The 22,896-nt window shown below is 50.2% G+C and overlaps 1 protein-coding gene across 1 annotated transcript in view; it reads right to left on the bottom strand.

The window, feature by feature from the left end:
* Positions 1-22,896, bottom strand: part of SETD2 (SET domain containing 2, histone lysine methyltransferase) — a 68,310-nt gene that overhangs the window by 30,272 nt on the left and 15,142 nt on the right. Inside the window, exons 3-12 of the mRNA XM_071559869.1 lie at positions 16,744-21,140; positions 15,670-15,801; positions 13,950-14,078; positions 13,475-13,598; positions 11,729-11,806; positions 11,388-11,485; positions 6,606-6,732; positions 5,254-5,388; positions 3,371-3,499; positions 494-1,144 (exon numbers count right to left, since the gene is read on the bottom strand). Of these exons, the coding sequence (XP_071415970.1) occupies positions 494-1,144; positions 3,371-3,499; positions 5,254-5,388; positions 6,606-6,732; positions 11,388-11,485; positions 11,729-11,806; positions 13,475-13,598; positions 13,950-14,078; positions 15,670-15,801; positions 16,744-21,140 (6,000 nt within the window). The remainder of the gene's footprint in view (positions 1-493; positions 1,145-3,370; positions 3,500-5,253; positions 5,389-6,605; positions 6,733-11,387; positions 11,486-11,728; positions 11,807-13,474; positions 13,599-13,949; positions 14,079-15,669; positions 15,802-16,743; positions 21,141-22,896) is intronic.

Here is a 22,896-nt window from a genome sequence, read left to right as displayed (position 1 = left end):
ACTGTCCCAGGGACACCTCCCACTGTCCCAGGGTGCTCCAGCCTGGCCTTGGACACTTCCAGGGATGGAATTTAGGATAAGAGAGTCCATCGAGTTGTGTGTCATCATTGAGGGATTTGGCCACTTCCCCCACAATGCTCGTGGTGCTGTCTCAGCCCGTTTTCCTGATGGGATGAGAAGGGAATCCCAGTCCCCCAGAGCTGCCCTTGCCCTGACCAGCCTAAGAAATAACGGGATGACTGAGGTGTCCTCGTGCTCCCAAACCAAACTATCTCCTGATTCCAGCATCCAACACCTCCACACCTGGAATTCTGCTGCACGTCCCACACTGAGCAAGCAGAGGATCTTTATAGAAAGCACTTTTGGCACAGGAAAGGCAATTTTAGTTGTCAAACACTTAAGAAAAGACAAAATATTCAGCCCATTTGCACCAAACCACCAAAACTCGGTGTTTTCCTCCGAAAGAGGTGCTGGAGCCAGAGGTGCCTCTTACCTTGAGCTCCTTCCAGCTGTCGAGCAGCCTGGTGGCCAAGTCGCTCACATCCACGATTTTATCCGTCTGTTCCTGGCTCCTCTCGCTCTCCACGTCGGAAACACCCTCCTCCTCATCCTGGGACGGCGTCTCCATGGCCATGGGCTCTTCCAGCTTCGCCCCGTTGCTCTCCTTGGCCTCAGCCTCAGGCTCAGCCTCCAGCTCGGCAGGTTGGGCTTTGCTGCTCTCCACCGGCGCCTCCACCGCCGCGGCGGCGGGTTTGGTGTCCTGCGGCTGCGGCTGCTCCTCCGGCGCCTCCCCGGGCGTTCCCTCCAGCTGCTCCAGGTCCTCCTTGCCCTCCTTGCCCTCCAGCTCGCTGGTGGTGTCGGAGATGGCGCTGTCCATGCTGTTCTCGCTGATGATCTTGAGCCTGCGGAGCACCAGCTTGCGGGGGGTGTCGGCGTCGGCGTCGGCGCCGTGCCGGGCCGGCAGCTCGGGCGTGTTGAGCGGCGTGTGGGCGCGCGACGTGTTCTCGCTGGAGTAGCCGTCGCCCTCGCTGAGCTGCGGCACCGCCGCCTTGGTCTGCGCCCAGCGCTGGATGATGGGCAGCACTTTGCTCTCCTCCAGCATGTTCTTGGTGGGGATGGGCAGCAGCTCCAGAGTCTTCATGATCTGATGGCAAAGAAATGAGGCCCCGCAGCCCCAGGTCAGGATCCTGCTCTTTGTGGGGATGGATTTGTTGGGATTATTAAAGCTCAGGAGGTCCAACCCCAACCCTACAACCATCACCACAACGACCTGAGGTTCACTAAATACACACAGAGGATGTGAATCCACATTTAAATGGGAACTGGGAATGTGTTGGGATTCCACGGTCTGACCTGAAGGTGCCAAGTGGGATGTTGTTAAACCATCGGGATACAAAGCTCTGTCTGACCTGGAATTATTCCCTTCTCTGCACAGGAATTAACTCTGAAGTATCAGGATTATCACAGAATCCCAGAATGGGCTGGGCTGGATGGATTTTAAAGCCCACCTTGCTGGAACCTTCCACCAGCCCAGATTGCTCCAAGCCCCATCCCACCTGGCCTTGGACACTCCCAGGGATGGGGCAGTCACAGCTGCTCTGGGAAATCCATCCCAGTCCCTGCCCACCCTCACAGGGAAGAATTTCATCCTAATATCCAATCCAACACCTGAATATCCAACCTAATCTATCCAATGATGGCCACAGCACATCGGTGGGGGATTCCAGGAATTCTTTCTTCATGGAAAGGATTGTTAAACATTGGAAGGGGCTGCCCAGGGAGGGTTGGAGTGCCCAGCCCTGGAGGTGCCCAAGGCAGGACTGGCCGTGGCACTCAGTGCTCTGGGCTGGGGGACAAGGTGGGCATTGGGCACAGGGTGGGCTCCATGGGGTGGGAGGGCTTTGCCAAGGTGGGCATCGGGCACAGCGTGGGCTCCATGGGCTGGCAGGGCTGTGCCAAGGTGGGCATCGGGCACAGGGTGGGCTCCATGGGCTGGGAGGGCTGTGCCAAAGTGGGCATCGGGCACAGGGTGGGCTCCAGAGGCTGGCAGGGCTTTGCCAAGGTGGGCATCGGGCACAGGGAGGGCTCCAGGAGCTGGCAGGGCTTTGCCAAGGTGGGCATCAGGCACAGGGTGGGCTCCAGGAGCTGGGAGGGCTTTGCCAAAGTGGGCATTGGGCACAGGGTGGGCTCCAGGGGCTGGCAGGGCTGTGCCAAGGTGGGCATCGGGCACAGGGTGGGCTCCAGGGGCTGGCAGGGCTGTGCCAAGGTGGGCATCGGGCACAGGGTGGGCTCCAGGGGCTGTCAGGGCTTTGCCAAGGTGGGCATCGGGCACAGGGTGGGCTCCATGGGCTGGGAGGGCTGTGCCAAGGTGGGCATTGGGCACAGGGTGGGCTCCAGGGGCTGGCAGGGCTTTGCCAAGGTGGGCATTGGGCACAGGGTGGGCTCCAGGGGCTGGCAGGGCTTTTCCAACCTTCCAGGGATGGGGCAGCCCCAGCTCCTCTGGCTCCAATGACCTGGATTTTAGAATGCCCTGGATTTTCAGGAACACCCAACCCACAAACACCCAGAGCAGAGTCTCGTGCCAGGCTGGCTGGAGGGCAGGGACGGAGCACGGCGGGAGCAGCTCCAGATTTGAGGTTCAGGGTTTGGACCAATTCCATGGGAAAACCTGAGCCTAACCCTGCCCTGGCTCCAAAGCCAGGGGTTGGAAGGGACCTTAAGGATCACCCAGTTCCACCCCTGCCATGGCAGGGACACCTCCCAGTATCCCAAGCTCTCCAAGCCCTCCCCAAACTGCCCAGAACCTTCTTGTAGAATCATCTTTAAGGAAGGAACTTACAGAGGGGTTTTCCCACACAATCCCAAACTTCTTATGGAAAACTGAAACATTCCAGTTCCACTTCAGACCATCAACAGCTGCAATTCCCTGTGCTTTGGCACGGAATAAACATCAATGGCAACAACCTTTAAGTCTGGCTTATGAAATCCAGGCTCAGGAATCTGAAACAACCACAGGAGCAAATTCCTTCCACTAATTAAGGATCTGCCTTAGGGCAGAAATTCCAGGGCTGGAGTTTGGAGGTACCTGAGTGTGTTTCCATGAACATTTGGCATAAATTTGTACTTCAAAAAAGAAAAGACAAATAAAATCCTTGTGATTCTGAGCTGCTAAAACCCTCCTCCATGGAAAGGGGTCCTGCCCTGGCAAGGGTCGGAGTTCCCATTCCTGGAGGGATTTCAAAGCCATGTGGATGTGGCACTTGGGGACATGGTGGCCTTGGCAGTGCTGGGGAAGGGTTGGACTCGATCCCAAAGGGCTTTTCCCACCTCCAAGGTCCCGTGAAAGCTTCCAGTCCTGGGAATGACTGACCTCCAGCTGCAGCTTCAGGTTGTTGGCGGTGCTGCCTCTGCCGTCGCCCAACTCCGTCATCCAAATCCAGAGCAGGGACAGCCCGTGGCACTCCAGGAACGACTTCAGGCACGACTGGGAGTGCGTGTTCTGAGGAGCCAGAGTTACACAGAGTCCATGGGAATGCTCAGAGACTCCCAGGAAAACACCCTTCCACGGGATAACATCACTAACTGCTCCACTGGGATCATGGAACCCGCTGGAGAGCACCTGGGCAGGTCCAATTGGGAATTGTGGAACCCACTGGAGAGCCAGAACTTGGCACGTGGGCAGGTCCAGCTGGGATTGTGGAACCCCATTGGAGACCCAGAACTTGGCACCTGGGCAGGTCCAACTGGGATTATGGAACCCACAGCAGAGCCAGAGCTCGGCACGTGGGCAGGTCCAGCTGGGAATTGTGGAACCCACTGGAGAGCCAGAACTTGGCATGTGGGCAGGTCCAACTGGGATTGTGGAACCCACTGGAGAGCCAGAACTTGGCACATGGGCAGGTCCAACTGGGATTGTGGAACCCACTGGAGAGCCAGAACTTGGCACGTGGGCAGGTCCAGCTGGGATTGTGGAACCCCATTGGAGACCCAGAACTCGGCACCTGGGCAGGTCCAACTGCAATCATGGAACCCACAGCAGAGCCAGAGCTCGGCACCTGGGCAGGTCCAGCTGGGAATTGTGGAACCCACTGGAAAGCCACAAACTGGCACCTGGGCAGGTCCAGCTGGGATCATGGAACCCTCTGAAGAGCCAGAATTTGGCACCTGGGCAGGTCCAGCTGGGATTATGGTACCCACTGGAGAGCCAGAACTTGGCACTTGGGCAGATCTAATTGGGATCATGGAACCCACTGGAGAGCCAGAACTTGGCACGTGGGCAGGTCCAATTGTGGTTGTGGAACCCACTGGAGAGCCACAAATTGGCACCTGGGCAGGTCCAACTGGGAATTGTGGAACCCACAGCAGAGCCAGAGCTCAGCACCTGGGCAGGTCCAACTGTGAATTGTGGAACCCTCTACAGAGCCAGAACTTGGCACTTGGGCAGGTCCAGCTGGGAATTGTGGAACCCACTGGAGAGCCAGAACTTGGCACGTGGGCAGGTCCAACTGGGATTGTGGAACCCACTGGAGACCCAGAACTTGGCACGTGGGCAGGTCCAACTGGGATTGTGGAACCCACTGGAGAGCCAGAACTTGGCACGTGGGCAGGTCCAGCTGGGATTGTGGAACCCCATTGGAGACCCAGAACTCGGCACCTGGGCAGGTCCAACTGCAATCATGGAACCCACAGCAGAGCCAGAGCTCGGCACCTGGGCAGGTCCAGCTGGGAATTGTGGAACCCACTGGAAAGCCACAAACTGGCACCTGGGCAGGTCCAGCTGGGATCATGGAACCCACAGCAGAGCCAGAGCTCAGCACCTGGGCAGGTCCAACTGGGAATTGTGGAACCCACTGGAGAGCCAGGACTTGACACTTGGGCAGGTCCAACTGGGATCATGGAACCCACTGGAGAGCCAGAACTTGGCACTTGGGCAGGTCCAACTGGGATCATGGAACCCACTGGAGAGCCAGAACTTGGCATTTGGGTAGGTCCAACTGGGATTGTGGAACTCATTTGAGAGCCAGAGCTCAGCACCTGGGCAGCTCCAACTGGGATCATGGAACCCACCGGAGACCCAGAACTTGGCACCTGGGCAGGTCCAGCCTAATTGAAGTGGCTGGAACTGCTGGATTGAGAGCAGGAACACAACAGCAGGAACCAGGGCAGGACCCTCCTCCCAGCTGCCCCCTCCTCCTCCCGGGGTGTGGCTTTGCCAGGACACGGATCCCACCCCCTGCCAGGGCTGCTGCTCACCTGGATGAGCTTGAGGCAGGTGAGTTTCTGCTCCAGGGTCTCGATGCGCACCATGAGGCGGGACAGGCTCAGCACCTGGTCCTTGTCCGACAGCCCCTCCCCGTTCTCCAGCAGCGCCTCCAGCTCCCCATCCACCTGCCCGGGCACAGGGAACAAACACCCTCAGCCTGTGCCAGCCTCGTGCCACCCCCTGGCACGGCATTCCTGCCTCCCGGTTCCACCCTCCCTAAGGAAGGGCTCGCTTTGGCTCTGTAAATCCAACACTGCCTGGAGGAAATTGCAGGTGGTTCCACCAAAACACTCCCAAAAAGGAGCTTTTTATCTTTGTACACTGTGAGAAAGGGCTGGGGAGGGGCTGGGAGGGGCTGGGAGGGGCTGGGAGGGGCTGGGGAGGGGCTGGGGAGGGGCTGGGGAGGGGCTGGGGAGGGGCTGGGAAGGGGCTGGGAGGGGCTGGGAGGGGCTGGGGAGGGGCTGGGGAGGGGCTGGGAAGGGCTGAGGAGGGGCTGGGGAGGGGCTGGGGAGGGGCTGGGGAGGGGCTGGGGAGGGGCTGGGGAGGGGCTGGGGAGGGGCTGAGAGGAGCTGGGAGGGGCTGGGAGGGGCTGGGGAGGGGCTGGGAGGGGCTGGGGAGGGGCTGGGGAGGGGCTGGGAAGGGCTGGGGAAGGGCTGGGAAGGGCTGGGGAAGGGCTGGGGAAGGGCTGGGGAAGGGCCGGGGAAGGGCCGGGGAAGGGCTGGGACAGTGCTGGGGAAGGGCTGGGGAAGGGCTGGGGAAGGGCTGGGGAAAGGCTGGGGAAGGGCTGGGGAAGGGCTGGGGAAGGGCTGGGAGGGGCTGAGGAAGGGCTGGGAAGGGGCTGGGGAGGGGCTGGGAAGGGGCTGGGGAGGGGCTGGGGAGGGGCTGGGAAGGGCTGGGGAAGGGCTGGGGAAGGGCTGGGGAAGGGCTGGGGAGAGGCTGAGGAAGGGGCTGGGGAAGGGACTGGGGAAGGGGCTGGGGAAGGGGCTGGGGAAGGGCTGGGGAAGGGCTGGGAAAGGGCTGGGGAAGGGCTGGGGAAGGGGCTGGGGAAGGGGCTGGGGAAGGGGCTGGGGAAGGGGCTGGGGAAGGGGCTGGGAAGGGCTGGGAAAGGGCTGGGGAAGGGCTGGGGAAGGGCTGGGGAAGGGCTGGGGAAGGGCTGGGGAGAGGCTGAGGAAGGGGCTGGGGAAGGGACTGGGGAAGGGGCTGGGGAAGGGCTGGGGAAGGGCTGGGAAGGGCTGGGGAAGGGCTGGGGAAGGGCTGGGGAGGGGCTGGGGAGGGGCTGGGGAGGGGCTGGGAGGGTCGCACCAGCTGCTCCAGGAGGATTTCCCGGCACATCCCGACTCACCGAGTCCTTTTTCCGGGAACGCTCCTTCTTCATCTTGCCGCCGGCGGCGCGGATGCTGACACGGTTCTCACCGCCCAGGTACCCCCGGCAGTGAGCGGAGCCACAGAAACACTTCTGGGCCTCCTTGCTGTGGGAACACAACACACTCATCACACCCCCAACCCACCAAGCCCAGCCCCTTTCCACCTGTTCTCCAGAGTGGCCTCAGGGGACTCATAGAATGGATTGGGTTGGAAAGACCTCCGAGATCATCAAGTCCAACCCTACTGTGATCACTCCGACTTGATCCAACCACGACTTGATCCAACCCCACTGTGATCACCCCGACTTGATCCAACCACGACTTGATCCAACCCCACTGTGATCACCAGCCCAGGGCACAGAGTGCCCTGGGCTGGTGATCACAGTAGGGTTGGATCAAGACATGGTGGATTCTCACTCAGTGCCACATCCATAGAATGGATTGGGTTGGAAAAGACCTCCGAGATCATCAAGTCCAACCCTCGGTCCAACTCCAGTCCCTTTACCAGATCATGGCACTCAGTGCCACGGCCAAGCTCAGCTGAAAACCCTCCAGGGATGGGGAATCCACCCCCTCTCTGGGCAGCCCATTCCAATCCCTGAGCACTCTCTCTGCAAAGAATTTCTTTCTCATCTCCAACTTCAATTTCCCCTGGCAGAGCTTGAGCCCATCGTGCCCCCTTGTCCTATTGCTGAGTGCCTGGGAGAAGAGACCAACCCCCACCTGGCCAGAACTTCCCTTCAGGCAGTTCCAGACAGGGATGAGGTCACGGGAAAATGAGAAATGGGAATATCTGCAGGAAAAGCCTTCCTGGTCACTGGGTGTTCAAACCCAGCCTTTGCTCCTGACAGAATTCCTGTGTTTTCTTGGCTGGGAAACAAAGCCTGGGGCACTTCCAGGCCGAGATTCCAGAACCAGAAAGGAAAAGGTGGAGTTGGAGGGTGTGAAAACTTCTTATTCCACATGGACATCAAGATATTGCTTTTCCTAAGGAATGTATATAATTCTTTTTAATTTTATTTATTTATTTTTATATCTATATATATAAATATATATATAGACACATATTAAAAATATATGTAAAAAATATATATATATAAAAAATATGTATAATAGATATACAATCCTGGTTATATATTTATCTATATATCTACATATCCAGATTATTTATTAATTAATTAATTTATTCATTCATTCATTCATTCATTTATATCTTATTTATTTATTTGTATTTATCTATTTTTGTTTATTTATTTACTTTTATATATAATAAATATATATTATATAAAATTAATGAATTTATTTATTTTATTTTAATATTTATTTTTATATATAATAAATATATATTCTATATAAAAGTTATTTATTTATTTTTACTATCTATTTTTATTTATTTATTTATAATAAATATATATTTTATATATCTAAATACATATATAGATATATATATATATAAAACCTGGATATGTAGAATTTTTTATATTTATTTTTATATGATAAATATATATTGTATAAGATTAACTTATTTATTTATTTATTTGGTTTTATTTATTTATATATAATAAATATATTCTGTATAAAATTTATTTATTTATTTTTACTATAGATATTTATCCTTTTTATTTATTTATTTATAATAAATATATATTTTATATATATCTATATACATATATAAATATATATAAACCGTGTATATATATATATATATATATATACACACACATATAAATCCAGGTTATTTATTTTTTTTAATATATATATATATATATCTTATTTATTTATTTATTTGTATTTATCTATTATTGTTTTTTTTATTTATTTATAAGAAATATATATTATATATAATTATTTATTATTTTAACATTTATTTATATATAATATATATTCTATATAAAATTTATTTATTTTTACTATAGATATTTATATCTTTATTTATTTTTTATTTATTTATATATAATAAATATATATATTTTTATATATATATCTATATACATGTATAAATATATATATATGTAAACCATATATATATATATATAAATCCAGGTTATTTATTTTTATATATATATATATATATATATATATATATATATATATACACATACACATCTTATTTATTTATTTATTTGTATTTATCTATTTTTGTTTATTTATTCATTTATTTTTATATATAAGAAATATATATTTATATAATTAATTTATTATTTTATTTTAACATTTATTTATATATATTAAATATATATTCTATATAAAATATATTTATTTATTTTTACTATAGAGATTTATCTTGTTTATTTATTTATTTACTTACTTATAATAAATATATATTTTTATATATATCTATATACGTGTATAAATATATATATATATATATATATATAAACTATATATATATATAAAAATCCAGGTTATTTATTTTTTTATATATATATATACATCTTATTTATTTATTTATTTGTATTTATCTATTTTTGTTTATTTATTCATTTATTTTTATATATAAGAAATATATATTTATATAATTAATTTATTTATTTTATTTTAACATTTATTTATATATAATAAATATATATTCTATATAAAATTTATTTATTTATTTTTACTATAGATATTTATCTTGTTTGTTTGTTTATTTATTTATTTACTTACTTATAATAAATATATATTTTTATATATACCTATATACATATACATATATATACTTATATATATCTATATATCTATATATCTATATATCTATATATCTATAGATCTATAGATATATAGATATATAGATATATAGATATACATATATAAACCCTGGATATGTAGATATATAGAGAAATATATAACCAGGATTGTCCATCCATTAGGAAAGGCTTCCACCTCAGAGCATTTTCCAGCTCAAAACTCCATAAAATATAAAGAATAAAGAATGAGCTGAGGATTCACAGGAGCAGCAAAATTCACATGGAAGGTTTTTTTACATGGATATACAGCCATGGATATACAGCCATGGATGTACAGCCATGGATAATAAATTGGTATAAACAGAATTAAATTAAATATAACTAAATTAATCATATAAATTAATATTACAATATATCAATATATTCTCTATAAATTAATAATTCCAAATCTAATAAATTCTATTCTCCTCTGGCAATAGGTCTCCCAAAACTCAGCAGTTCCTACTTGGAATACCACCCATTTTAAACTTTTAAACTCCTACAATTTTAAACTTTTTAATTTTTTCAAACTTTTTAATTTTTTAACTTTTTAAAATTTTTTTTAAACTTTTTAAAATTTTTAATATTTTTTTTACATTTTTAAACTTCTAAACTCCCACAGTTCCTTGGGAGAAGAGAATCCTCTGGAGGAACAGAACAAGAAGGAAGAACCAGGAAAGATCAACCCCGGGATCCTCCAGGAAGGAGGAATCACTTTAAAGGGCAACAAAAAATTCCTTTCTGATTTTCCTGCTTCCAGAAAAAGCCTGAGGAAGGATCCAGAGGGAAAGGGAAGGGATGATGCTTAAGTTTGACACCACCACACAGCTGGAAAAACAGGCAAACAGGATATTGGACTCAGGTTTAGCCAAATCCCAGACCAGGAAAATGGGATGTGTCATCCGGGAGGGTTTTACAGCTCCTCAAGTTTGTAACAGGGATGGGAGGGGGAAAAGAGGAACGAGTGAGGAATGTCACAGTGTGGAGATTGGCTGGTCACTAAGGAGAGACAGGGAATGGGAAGGGAATGGGAAGGGAATGGGAAGGGAATGGGAAGGGAATGGAAAGGGAACGGGAAGGGAATGGGAAGGGAATGGGAAGGGAATGGGAAGGGAATGGGAAGGGAATGGGAAGGGAATGGGAAGGGAAGGAGAAGGGAAGGAGAGGAAAGGGAATGGGAAGGGAATGGGAAGGGAATGAGAAGGGAACGAGAAGGGAACGGGAAGGGAACGGGAAGGGAACGGGAAGGGAACGGGAAGGGAACGGGAAGGGAATGGGAAGGGAAGGAGAAGGGAAGGAGAGGGAAGGGAATGGGAAGGGAACGGGAAGGGAACGGGAAGGGAACGGGAAGGGAATGAGAAGGGAACGGGAAGGGAATGGGAAGGGAACGGGAAGGGAATGGGAAGGGAACGGGAAGGGAACGGGAAGGGAACGAGAAGGGAACGGGAAGGGAACGGGAAGGGAACGAGAAGGGAACGGGAAGGGAACGGGAAGGGAACGGGAAGGGAATGGGAAGGGAACGGGAAGGGAATGAGAAGGGAACGGGAAGGGAATGGGAAGGGAACGGGAAGGGAATGGAAAGGGAATGAGAAGGGAACTAGAAGGGAACGAGAAGGGAATGGGAAGGGAAGGAGAAGGGAATGAGAGGAAAGGGAATGGGAAGGGAATGGGAAGGGAATGGGAAGGGAATGAGAAGGGAACGAGAAGGGAATGGGAAGGGAATGGGAAGGGAATGGGAAGGGAATGGGAAGGGAAGGAGAAGGGAAGGAGAGGGAAGGGAAATAGGAAGGGAATGGGAAGGGAACGGGAAGGGAATGGGAAGGGAAGGGGAAGGGAATGGGAAGGGAATGAGAAGGGAACTAGAAGGGAACGAGAAGGGAATGGGAAGGGAAGGGGAAGGGGAAAGGGATGGGGAAGGGGATGGGGATGGGATGGGATGGGATTGGGGATGGGATGGGGATGGGATGGGATGGGATTGGGGATGGGATGGGATGGGATGGGATTGGGGATGGGATGGGATTGGGGATGGGATGGGATTCTCCAGAGGGAACGCACCCGTATCTCTGGAACTGGTAATCGAAGGTGAGCTCCGAGCCCGACGGCACCAGTTTGGTGGTGAAGAACCCGACCCGGAGCTGCCCATTCACCGTCCACTGTGGGGAAACAGAGCCAGGAGTCAGGGCAGGACAAACACCACGAGCTGCTCCCAGTGACCAAACCCTCGGAATGGCATCGCTGGGTTCCAAACCCGCTCCAAGAACGCGCAAATTCCCGGCTGGAAACACGGGGGGGGTTTACTGATCCCAAGAAAAGATCCCAAAATAGAGAGACATGAAGGGAAAATGTTCCCCCAGAGAGTGGGAATGAGGAGCCCCTGCAGGTGCTGCAGGTTTTACCTTCTGAGTCTCACAGTTGGGTTCACAGCTGTGGTTCATAAACCGGGAGCAGTTTCCTTTCTGGGTGGCATCGATGATCTGGGAAGGAGAAGAAATCCAGGAAAACTCCCTCATTCCCGGGAATGGGAAGCAGAACAGCTCCAAAAACACCCCATGTAGGAATAATCACCTTTTCCTGCTCTTTATTTGGGGGGAGAAGGGGGTTTATTAGGATTTTATTGGGATTTAATGCCCCCCAAAGAGCATTGGGGAACTCAGTTTTCCTTGCAGGGCTCTCCACGGGATGGCAATCCCGGATTTTTATTGTTCCTGACTCTTGGATACACAGCACAGGGATTTGGGGAAGATTTTCTGTCACATCCATCATATTCCAAGGGAAAAGTCAGCTCCTGGATCACTCCCAGCTACAGAAACTCCCACAGGTTCATCTGATAAGTGAAAACACCCCTTTGGGTGCCTTGTTATCAAAGAGTGAACCCAAAATTCCTTATGGGGGGAAAAAGAGGAAAAACAGGGGGGAAAAGGGGAGGAAAAAGGAGGGGGAAAGGGAAAAAGGAGGGGGAAAGGGAAAAAGGAGGGGGAAAGGGAAAAAGGAGGGGGAAAGGGAAAAAGGAGGGGGAAAGGGAAAAAGGAAAAAATAGCAGGAAAAAAAAGAGGGAAAAGAGGGAAAAACCTCTGGGAAAAAAGGGAGAAGAGTGGGGGAAAAAGGGAGAAGGGTCAAAAAATAGGGAAGAAAAGGGGAAAAAAGGAGGGGGGAAAGGGAAAAAAGGAAAAAAACAGTGGGGGGGAAAAAGAGGGAAAGGATGAAAAAAACAAGGGAGAAAAGAAGGAAAAAATCAGTGGGGAAAAAGGGAGAAGAGTCAAAAAACAGGGGGGAAAAGAGGGGGGAAAAAGGGAGGGGAAGGGAAAAGAGGAAAAAACAGTGGGGAAAAAAAAGAGGGAAAAGAGGAAAAAACCAGCAGGAAAAAAAGAGGGAAAAGATGAGAAAAAGAGGAGGAAAAAGGGAGGAGTCAAAAAACGGGGGGAAAAAAGGAAAAGAGGAAAAAATAGTGAGGGGAAAAGAGGGGAAAGAGGATTTTTAGCTCCTTTTCTCCCCAGCTACCCAGAGCCAGAAAGTCCTGCAAGTGGAATAGGAGACTAAATTCCTATTTTTCCACACTGTTCTCAGCCAGGGAGGGCCCAGGAGCAGCTCCACATCCCCCAGCACTGAAGGGACAACAAATAATGAGGAATATTCCATCTATGAATATTCCATCTATGAATATTCCATCTATGATTATTCCATCTATGAATATTCCAATGGCAATCCTGCCCCAAGGGACTTGGCCACCCAAAACCATCCCAGTTTAATGGGGTTTGATGGAAAAGGAAATGTGGGTTCTTGGTGGACTTGGGCACCCAGGAAGGTTGGGATGGGCCTGGAGCAGCTCCCCAAGGACAGTTTCTCTGTCTCATGTGGAAGGGATGATCCACCCTTTCCTTTGGAATGACCACTTCTCCCTGAGGACACTGGGATACAGCTGAGCTGCTGGAATTCTGTTGGAAGAGGCAGTAACTGAGCAATGGGTTAAAAAAATAAGGCAGGAAGGTTCCTTTCCATGTCTAATGGATTCAGGATGTCACTCCATGGATTCCCAAGGAGTTGGTGGTGCCCACAAAGCCCAGGAATCCCTCAGGGCAGGCCCAGGAATCTCCCAGGGCAGGCCCAGGAACCCCCCAGGGCAGGCCCAGCAGTCCCTGTCTCACCTCATCGTTCTTCAGGGCCATGAAATAGTAGTGGATGTTCTTGTTCCGGGCATATTCCTTGACCCGAGCCTTGAATTCCTTGTGATCCAGCACCTCTCCACAGTATTCCAGGACAAAAGTGTTGCTGCAAGAGGGAAAGACACCACTTGGGGATGGGGAAAACACCAAGAAACATAAAACAGCCAACAGAGAATGGACAGAAGTGGAGGGTGTGCTCCTCCAACACTGGAGGAGGGACAGAGAAGGTGGAGACACATCAATCCCATGAGGATTCCATGGAAAGGCTGTTGGAAAACCACGAGAAGCAACAGGAGTGGGAGATCCATCAGGCAATTGGTGGGTGACCAAGAGGGACACCCAGCAGGGACAAGGACGAGCTGGAAGAACCTCAGCAAACCACGAGAACCCACAAACCACGTTTGTTTCCCTTCGGGAAGAGGCAAAAGAGCAGGAAAAGGCCGTTGGAAGAGCTTACGATGGAAGGTCCTTGGCAGCCCGGAGGCCCCAGCCCTTCTTCTCGGTCAGGATCACCTCCACATCCGCGTGCTGCTTCTTCTGGAAGCGCCGGTTGGAGCAGTAGTCGCCGTTGGGGCACCGGGAAGAGCTGCGGGAAGGAAACGGAGCAAGTCAGTCCCCAGCGGGACAACAGGAATGGCTGAGATGGGAAATGGATCCCAGGGAATTGGAATAAACTCCATGTGAAACCTTGGAATGGCTCAGATGGGAAACAGATCCCAGGGAATTGGAATAAATGCCACGTGAAACCTTGGAATGGCTCACATGGGAAAGAGATCCCAGGGAATTGGAATAAATTCCGTGTGAAACCTTGGAATGTGTTCACTATGGAATGGCTCAGATGAGAAAGAGATCCCAGGAAATTGGAATTAATTCCATGTGAAACCTTGGAATGGCTCAGAGAGGAAACAGATCCCAGGGAATTAGAATAAAGTCCATGTGAAACCTTGGAATGGCTCCGATGGGAAACAGATCCCAAGGAATTGGAATAAATTCCATGTGAAACCTTGGAATGTGCTCGCTATGGAATGGCTCCGATGGGAAACAGATCCCAAGGAATTGAAATAAATTCCATGTGAAACCTTGGAATGTGCTCGCTATGGAATGGCTCTGATGGGAAACAGATCCCAAGGAATTGAAATAAATTCCATGTGAAACCTTGGAATGTGCTTGCTATGGAATGGCTCACATGGGATACAGATCCCAGGGAATTGGAAAAAATTCCGTGTGAAACCTTGGAATGGCTCAGATGGGAAACAGATCCCAAGGAATTGGAATAAATTCCATGTGAAACCTTGGAATGGCTCAGATGGGAAACAGATCCCAGGGAATTAGAATGAATTCCACGTGAAACCTTGGAATGTGTTTGCTGTAAGAATCACGACCATTTACGTGTCAATTCATATGCAGATAAATTTCTGGAATTTTTGGAATGCTAATCCTGCTGTACTTCCACATAAAACCATCAAAATGGGATGAATTGGGACCTTCTCCCCATGTTTTGGGGGTTTTTCCTCCAAGATATTCCCTATCTGGGCTATGAGATAAAAACAAGGTGTGGGAATCTGGAAGGAAACTCCAACCCTTCCACCCCAGCTGGTGCCAACCCTCATGCCAGGGGGTAAATCCCACCAAACATCCTGTTCCCAGGCTCCAGCTCCCATGGAGCAGCAAAACCTCCCAGGAGGGAAAAGGAGGGAACAGCCACAGCCTGGGGAGGCTCTGGGAAGAGGAGATGCCGGAGGCTGCGAGGCCTGAGCTCCTGCAGATCATCCAAAGATGGATATCATGGAGTCATGGAATGGTTTGGGTAGGAAGGGACGTAAGGATCATCCAGTTCCAACTCCTTGCCATGGACAGGGACAGCTCCACTATCCCAGAGTGTCCACTGGCCTTGGACAGGGACAGCTCCACTATCCCAGGATCTCCACTGGCCTTGGACAGGGACAGCTCCACTATCCCAGGGTGTCCACTGGCCTTGGACAGGGACAGCTCCACTATCCCAGGGTGTCCACTGGCCTTGGACACTCCCAGGGATGGAACAGCCACAGCTCCTCTGGGCAAAGCCATGCCGGCTCCAAAAGTCACTCCACACTGCCCCTCCCAGGAATTTCTGGGTTCATTTGAGGGATCCCCCAGTCAGCTCCAGGAGCACCCCCAGCCCATGGAACCCCCCTCACCACTCGATCATGAGCAGGCGGTTCAGACAGTCCTCCCCACAGGCCACCTCGCCCTGCGCCCGCTCCTCCTTGGACAGCGTCGGGCACTCGCACAGCATCCGCTTGATATCCCGGTGGGATTTGTTCTTCTTCCTGCAGAGGGCAAGGCGTGGAAAGCCAAGGTGAGGCAGCAGCTGGGGGGAGAAATTCCTCCTCAATCCCTGCTGGGTCAGTGGAGGGCATTAATTTCTCCTCCAGCAACAGGACATATGGAATGATGGCCTTGGGATAACCACAGAGGTAACTGGGAACACTCGGCTTGGTTTGAGGGAGGTGATGGCTTTGGGATCACAAAAGATGATTTCCCAAAAAGCACTGCCAGGATATTTAACTTTTTTCCCCTCTCCTCAATGTCCACATTTACTGGGAACTCCATTTTTAAGTGGTGTTGTTTAATAAAGGAAATTGGGAGGTTTGGTTAATTCCATCTCTGTTTTAAGATGGAACAAAGAAAATCAGAGTTACAAGAAAAGTAGGGCATGAAAGGCATCCCCTAATTAATATTTTAGCTTCCATGAGATAATCTGGAGCACAGATCCCAAAAGGCAAAAAAAGTCATAAGGACAAAAAAGAGGTATTTCCAATTATGGTTGTTACAGCTGAAAAAATTCATCTGAGGTGACAAAAAATGACATGGAAGTCACAAAAACCTCTGGAAACAGGTGGTGTGTTCCAAACCTTTCCCACATGTGGCCAGAAATCCCTGTGCCAACAGAGAGGGATTTGGGACACTGAAGAGGGAGGATCTGAGTAAATCCATCCATCAGCCTTGCACTCATATCCTCCCATTTCCCAACTCTCCCCATCACCTGGGAATGCCTGGGCCCAGCTGGGGGATTCCCTTTAGGAGGATCCAGGGGGGTAAACACTTGCTCAGTGTTGTCTCCTCTACGTCGGACACAGGGAATGCAAATCCCTTCCCCTCCTTTCCAATTACACCCATTTGGCCATAAAGAACCAACTGATGCTGAAGCAAATGGAGGATAAAATCCAGAATTGCTCCAGGAAATAAAATAAGGACAAACCACCCGTTACCTCTCGGTCAGGTAGACGTTCTCCTCGATGAGATCAAAGTAGCACGGCATCTTGCCCTGCTTGGCAAACTCCTTCCAGCGCTGGGGGTCTCGGAAGTCGTCCATGATGCACGGCCAGCCCACCATGGAGGAGTCCTGTGGTGCCGGCTCCGCCTGCTCCGCCTCCGCCTTCCCCTTCCTCTTCTCCCGCGACTCCACGTCGCTCTCCGAGTCGCTCTCCACCTCCGGGCGCCGTTTCTTTGGTGGCCCTCGTTCCTTCACGTCGCTTTTGTCCAGAGCCTTCGCCTCCTCCTTCTTCTCGGTGCCAGGCGGCGGCTCCTTGGTGGAATTGCTGCTGATTTCATGTGCCTGCACCGAGCCTTGTTCCTTCTGCGCGGGCGGCTGGGATTTACCGGAGGGGCTGGGAAAGCGCGGCTTGCACTCGCCATCCCAACGGTCATCCTCTTCATACTCCTCGTGATCTTCCGTCAGGGAATCCGGCACCTGCCCTTGGATCCGGTCGTAGCTGACCACGGACGGTCTGCTGGCAGACCTCGCATCCCAGTAACCGTTGCCTTGCCAGTAACTCTGGGAGGTGCCGTAGGCTCCGGAGCCCGGCTGGTACACGTACCCCGAGTACATCCCGAAGCTGCTGTCCGGCTGCTGGTAGGTGCTGCTGGGCTTCTCTGTCTGGGGGAAGTCCCAGCCCAAGGTGCTCATCTCCTCCGCCGTGTGCAAACCATCCGGCCGGGAATAGTCTCCGAGGCCAGACTGGTTGAGCCCACCCTGCCCCTGCCGACTGTCCGGCTTGGAGGAGCTCATCTGGTGCCGGGATGTGTCGGTGCCTTCGAAACTCTCCGCAAGGCAAAAGGGCTGTTCATCGGGCCGGCCCACGGGCCTTCCCATGGCCACCAGCTCCGTCCGCACCATCCTCTCATCCGCGACGGCTTTGCCGTGGGAATCCGCCGTCAGATCCGCCTGGCTCGTGCTGTCCACGCCGTCGCTCTGCGCCTGGCACGGATCCGCCCGCAGCTCCTCCGCCTCCTTCCTGCTCAGCTCCGTAGACGTCGCCGGACTCTTCTCCATCCCTCTGGGAGAACTCCTGCTCTCCACCTGAGAGCCGCCTTTGTTCTCTGATCTCTCCTCGTAGTAGGGCCTGCTGGGCTCGGGCCGCTCGTCGTCCCAGTGCTCGGAGAAGCGCCGGTTGCCTTGGTTGCTCCGGGAGGAGCCCAGGCTGTTTTCCTCCATGGCTATGGTGGAGTTCTTGGGAACCACCACGACGGATTGCAGCCGCTTCCGAGGCGTGCCGTCATCGGAATCCGAGTCGTCCGTGTCACTGGCGTCGCTGCCGCCCTCGCTGTCGCTCTCCCCCGTGTCTGAGTAATCGTCGTGCCCGGCGGGAATGAATTCCACGGCGTTGCCGCTGCTGTCACACGTCGGGGCCTGAGTCACCATCTCCGTGTCCTCTGCCGTGATGACGACATCAGAGGAGGGATACAGGACATCTGGAAAAGCCGAAGCCACCAAGGGCTCGTTTCCCTCATCCCTCTCGGCCGATACGCCGGGATACTGAACTCCCAACTCCTCCAGCTCAGCTCCCTCAGTGGAAACAGCACTTTCCTCCACGACCTGCCTGCTGCGCTGCTCCAGCGGCACTTCCGAATAGTAGGAATGTTCATCTTGGAACGCCTGCTTGCTTTTTGATGAACCAAGGTCAACATGCTGAGCATCCGACTCCCGCACCTCTTCAGGTTCTGAATGCTGGAGCAGCTCCTGGTGCCCAGGCGGCGGCACGTCCCATTTGGAAGAGACGCTTCCCTCCGGCACGGGATGGTCCGACATGAGCTGCTGGGAACAGCCGTCCTGGGAGGAGTCCCTGCTCGAGCTCTCCACTGCCAGGCTAATTTTATGGGAAGGAAGGCCGTGCTCATCCTCACAGGCAGACTTGGAATGGGCATCCTCTGCGCTCTCGTAGCCGCACGTCACCGTCTGCGGCTCCACCTGCACGTCCAGAAAAGCCTCAGATGGAACTCTGAAATCCGTTGGTTCCGCTTCGATTTCCACTTCCGAGTGGTACAAAGCAGGGGCGGCATCGTCGGAAATGTAGCAAAAAATGGGTTCTTTGGTTTTGTCACACGGAGCCGCCTCATCACCCACCTCCCTAAGGGCAGTTTTAGTGGGATCTACATTCACGACAGGGAAAGGGGCGGCTTCCTCCTGCTGCAGCGGCACTGGAGGCTCCGCTTCCCGGAACAGGCTGTTGCATTCGCTGGACTGGACCTCGGAATCATCCGGCTCTGGCTCTTGAGACACATCAGTGCCCTCAAACCCAACAGATGGCAAAGGATGCGACGGGCTCGTCTTCACGACAGGTGACGCTTCCGACCGGCACGGGCCGTCGTCAGAGGATGCGGGAACTTCCTCTGGTTTGGAGGCACTGGAAGTTGCCAGATCATCCTCCTGACCCTCCAGGGAGCCGTTGACGCTCAGTTCCTTGGGGAAACACGTTCTCAACGGATCGTGCTTTGCCTTTAGTGACGTTTCTGCTTCCTTAACACTGTCGTGGCATTCACTTCCTGCAGGTTCCTCAGATTTTGGGTGGGCCAAACCTGCTGTCGACTCGTCCGCCTTGAGCAAAGCGGGCGAATCGTTGAGCTGATTTAGTGGAGAAAGTGCCTTTTCCCTTTCCGGCCTTTTGGCAATGGACACCCTGACCTCATTGCCCTTCGGACACGCGCTCTCTAAATCTAGAGAATTACACTGCGGCTTCATTTCCTCGAGCGATTCTGCACAACAGAAAGAACTCTTAAATTTATCAGGCTTTGGCGCGGGGGGCTTGGAAGGGGTGGATTTATAGCGGGAGGAATTCACATTACTGTCGGGCTTGGAATGGGATGACCCTTTCCGATAGCCCAGTTCATCGAGGGGAGAGCACCGTTTGGATACTTCACTTTCGGAAGTCCGTTTGGAATCCCGATCCGCTTTCGACGAGGACCTTCCTCTCCTCTCCACGTCGGCGTGAGACGACTCCGCTTTGCTGTCCCTGTCCGACTTGGAGTAAGAAGATCTCGAGTCTCTGTAGGAGGAGGAGGAGTGGGAGGACGTCCGCCGGGAGTCGCTTGACCTGGAATGTGTCCTCCTGTACTCATCCTCCGAATCCGAGCTCTCCCGCGCCCTGTCTGCGTAGGAACGGGAATACCTGGACCTCTCCCTGTAAGGGGAGCTCCGATGGTACCGCCGCTCGGACTCGTAGTAATGCGAGCGCTCCGACCTCGAGTAGGAAGAGCTGGTGCGGGAGCTCCGGTCGGAGCGGGAGCGGGAATGGGACCGGCTGCGCCTCCTGTCCCTGTCTGACCGCGAGCGGGAGGACGAGTACCGTGAGTCTCTCTCCGACTTCGAGTAGCTCGAGTACTTCTCATCCCTGTCCGACTTGGAGCGCGACGACGACGACGACTTCCCCGGGTCATCGCCTCGCAGGGACGTGGAGCTCCGTCTGGGATCGCGCTCCTTCTCCGTGCTGGAGATCTTCAGCTCGTGCGAGCGCTGGCTGGACGAGGTCCTCACCGAATCCTCGTCAGACTCGGAGCCCTGCGGCGCGCCGTCGGATTGGGAGAACTTCCTCTTTGTCCCCTGCCTCCGGGAGCACACGGGAGCACCCTTGGAGCCGTCGGAAACCTCCTCCTCTTTCCCAATATGGGAATCTTCCTTCTGCGGAGTCACTTCCGGCTGCTCGGGCGCGTTCTGGGCGACGCGTTCCTCCGCTCCGCGCGACGCCGTGTCCTGCCTGGCCTCGGGCTCCGAGGCCTCCTTGGGCGCCGCGTGGCTCGGCTCCTTCGGGACCGGGATTTCGGCTTCCACGGGCGGCGACAGCAGCAGCGTCGACATCGGCGTCACCGCCGGTTGCGGCAGCGCCGTGGCCGCAGGGACCGGTGCCGGCGGTGGAGGTGGAGGCGGCGGAGGCGGCGGCGTGGGCGGGAATTCCACGGCCGAGGCCGCCGGCTCCACTCCTGGTGGCGGCTGAGCCGCTGCCGGAGCCGGCGCCGGTTTCGCTGTGACACTGAGCAGGTGCTTCTTAAAGTGAATCTTGCCCAGCTCTACCTTCGGTTTCGGAGGCGAAGTTTCCTCGGCTGAACCGGCAGCGTCGCCCAGGTCCGGTTTGGTTTTGGGGTTAATGTCACCAGGAAGGGGAACCGCTGGAGGGGTGGGAGCTTCATTTTGCTTCTCGTTTCCGAGGCCGCTCAGGAACCGGTTGGGCAAAGTTTTCTTGGTTAAGCTGAAGCTGAAGGACACTTTCTGCCTTCCCTGCTCCTCCAGGTTGACCTTGGTTTTGGTGCCTTTGGGCAAGAAGCGACTGGAAGCAACGCCTTTGAACACGGGGCCTTTGACAAAACCAGCTCTCGGCACCGTCTCGGGTTTGCCCTGGGGGAGGAACACGAGATGAAGTTGGAGGGATTGGGGGGATTTGGGGGTTTAACAGTATTTTTTTTCACCTGGTGAATTTTTCATGATCAAAGAGAAATGGACACCCCAGCTCTGCCTTCGGTGCCCGGATCTGTCCTGGACAAAATCAATTCCTCAGGCACTTCCAGTTTGGAACAGAAGCTTCTCTGGGGTTGGGGCTGAGGCTTTTTAACTGACTCCTTAATGACCAAACTGAAAGCCCTTTTATCATTTAATCCTCACTTTTGAAAAAAGAGATGGAGTTCAACATACAAAGTTAATTGAAGGAAAAACTCTGCTTATTTCTGTGCTATTTCTGTGCTCCCAGGCCACCAAATATCCGGATTTTTATGCTTTAGATACAGTTGTTTCCACACTTCAGGAGATTCCATCTGGATGCACCTTCCCAGTACAGGAAAAGGCACCAAGGACACCTGAGAGCCCCTGGCAGGGCCTGAAGGGGCTCCAGGAGAGCTGGAGAGGGACTGGGGACAAGGGAGGGAGGGACAGGACACAGGGAATGGCTTCCCACTGCCAGAGGGCAGGGACAGGTGGGATACTGGGAAGGAATTCCTGGCTGGGAGGGTGGGCAGGGACTGGGATGGATTTCCCAGAGCAGCCGTGGCTGCCCCAGCCCTGGGAGTGTCCAAGGCCAGGCTGGAGCCACCTGGGACAGTGGGAGGTGTCCCTGCCCATTATTATTATTATTATTATTATTATTATTATTATTATTATTATTATTATTATTATTATTATTATTATTATTATTATTTAAATTTAAATTTAAATTTAAATTTAAATTTAAATTTAAATTTAAATTTAAATATTATTAATAAGGTTATTTAAAATCATTGCCCAAAATTATTCCCCAAAAGAAACTCTTTGGCTTCTTCCCAAATTTCCTCCTTATTCCCCAGAATTATTATTTAAATTAAAAATTAATAAAAATTAACATTAAAATATAATTATAACATATATATTTTAAATATACATATATTAAAATATATATAGTATATATTCTATAAGATCTATAATTATTATTAGCAATTATAATGAGATTTAAGTCATAATTAGTAGTGCTAGTAACTATAACACACTTCAAAAGTAATATTAATACTATTAGAATTATTACAATTCTAAAAACATTATTAAAATTATTTAAAAATTATTCTCAAAATTTTCCCTTCTTCCCCAAAATGATTTAAAATATTTTTAGTAATAATAACAATGATGATTGGATGATGATGATGATGATGACGATGACGATGATGATGATGATTATGATTATTATTATTATTATTATTATTATTATTATTATTATTATTATTATTATCATTATCATTATCATTATCATTATTATTATTTTAATAAGGTTATTAAAAATCATTGCCCAAAATTATTCCCTAAAGGGCAGGATTTGGCTTCTTCCAAAATGTTCCTTTTATTCCTCAAAATTAGTATTTAAATTAAAAATGACTAAAAATTAACTTTAAAATATAATATATATATTATATATACATACAATATATATTTTATATTTATTAAAATATATATAATTTATATATTTTATGTATATTTATATTGTATTATATATCATATATATTATATTGTATTTTAAATATTTTATATATTATATATTAATTATATTATATCATATTATATTGTTAAATTATGTTATGTTACATTATATTATATTATATTAATTATATTATATTATATTATATTACATTATGTT

The sequence above is a fragment of the Pithys albifrons genome, chromosome 7, assembly GCF_047495875.1.
Source record: "Pithys albifrons albifrons isolate INPA30051 chromosome 7, PitAlb_v1, whole genome shotgun sequence".
NCBI classification, from domain to species: Eukaryota; Metazoa; Chordata; class Aves; order Passeriformes; family Thamnophilidae; genus Pithys; species Pithys albifrons.
The sequence above is the reverse complement of the archived record's forward strand: the minus strand, read 5'-3'. Positions and strand labels throughout refer to the sequence as shown.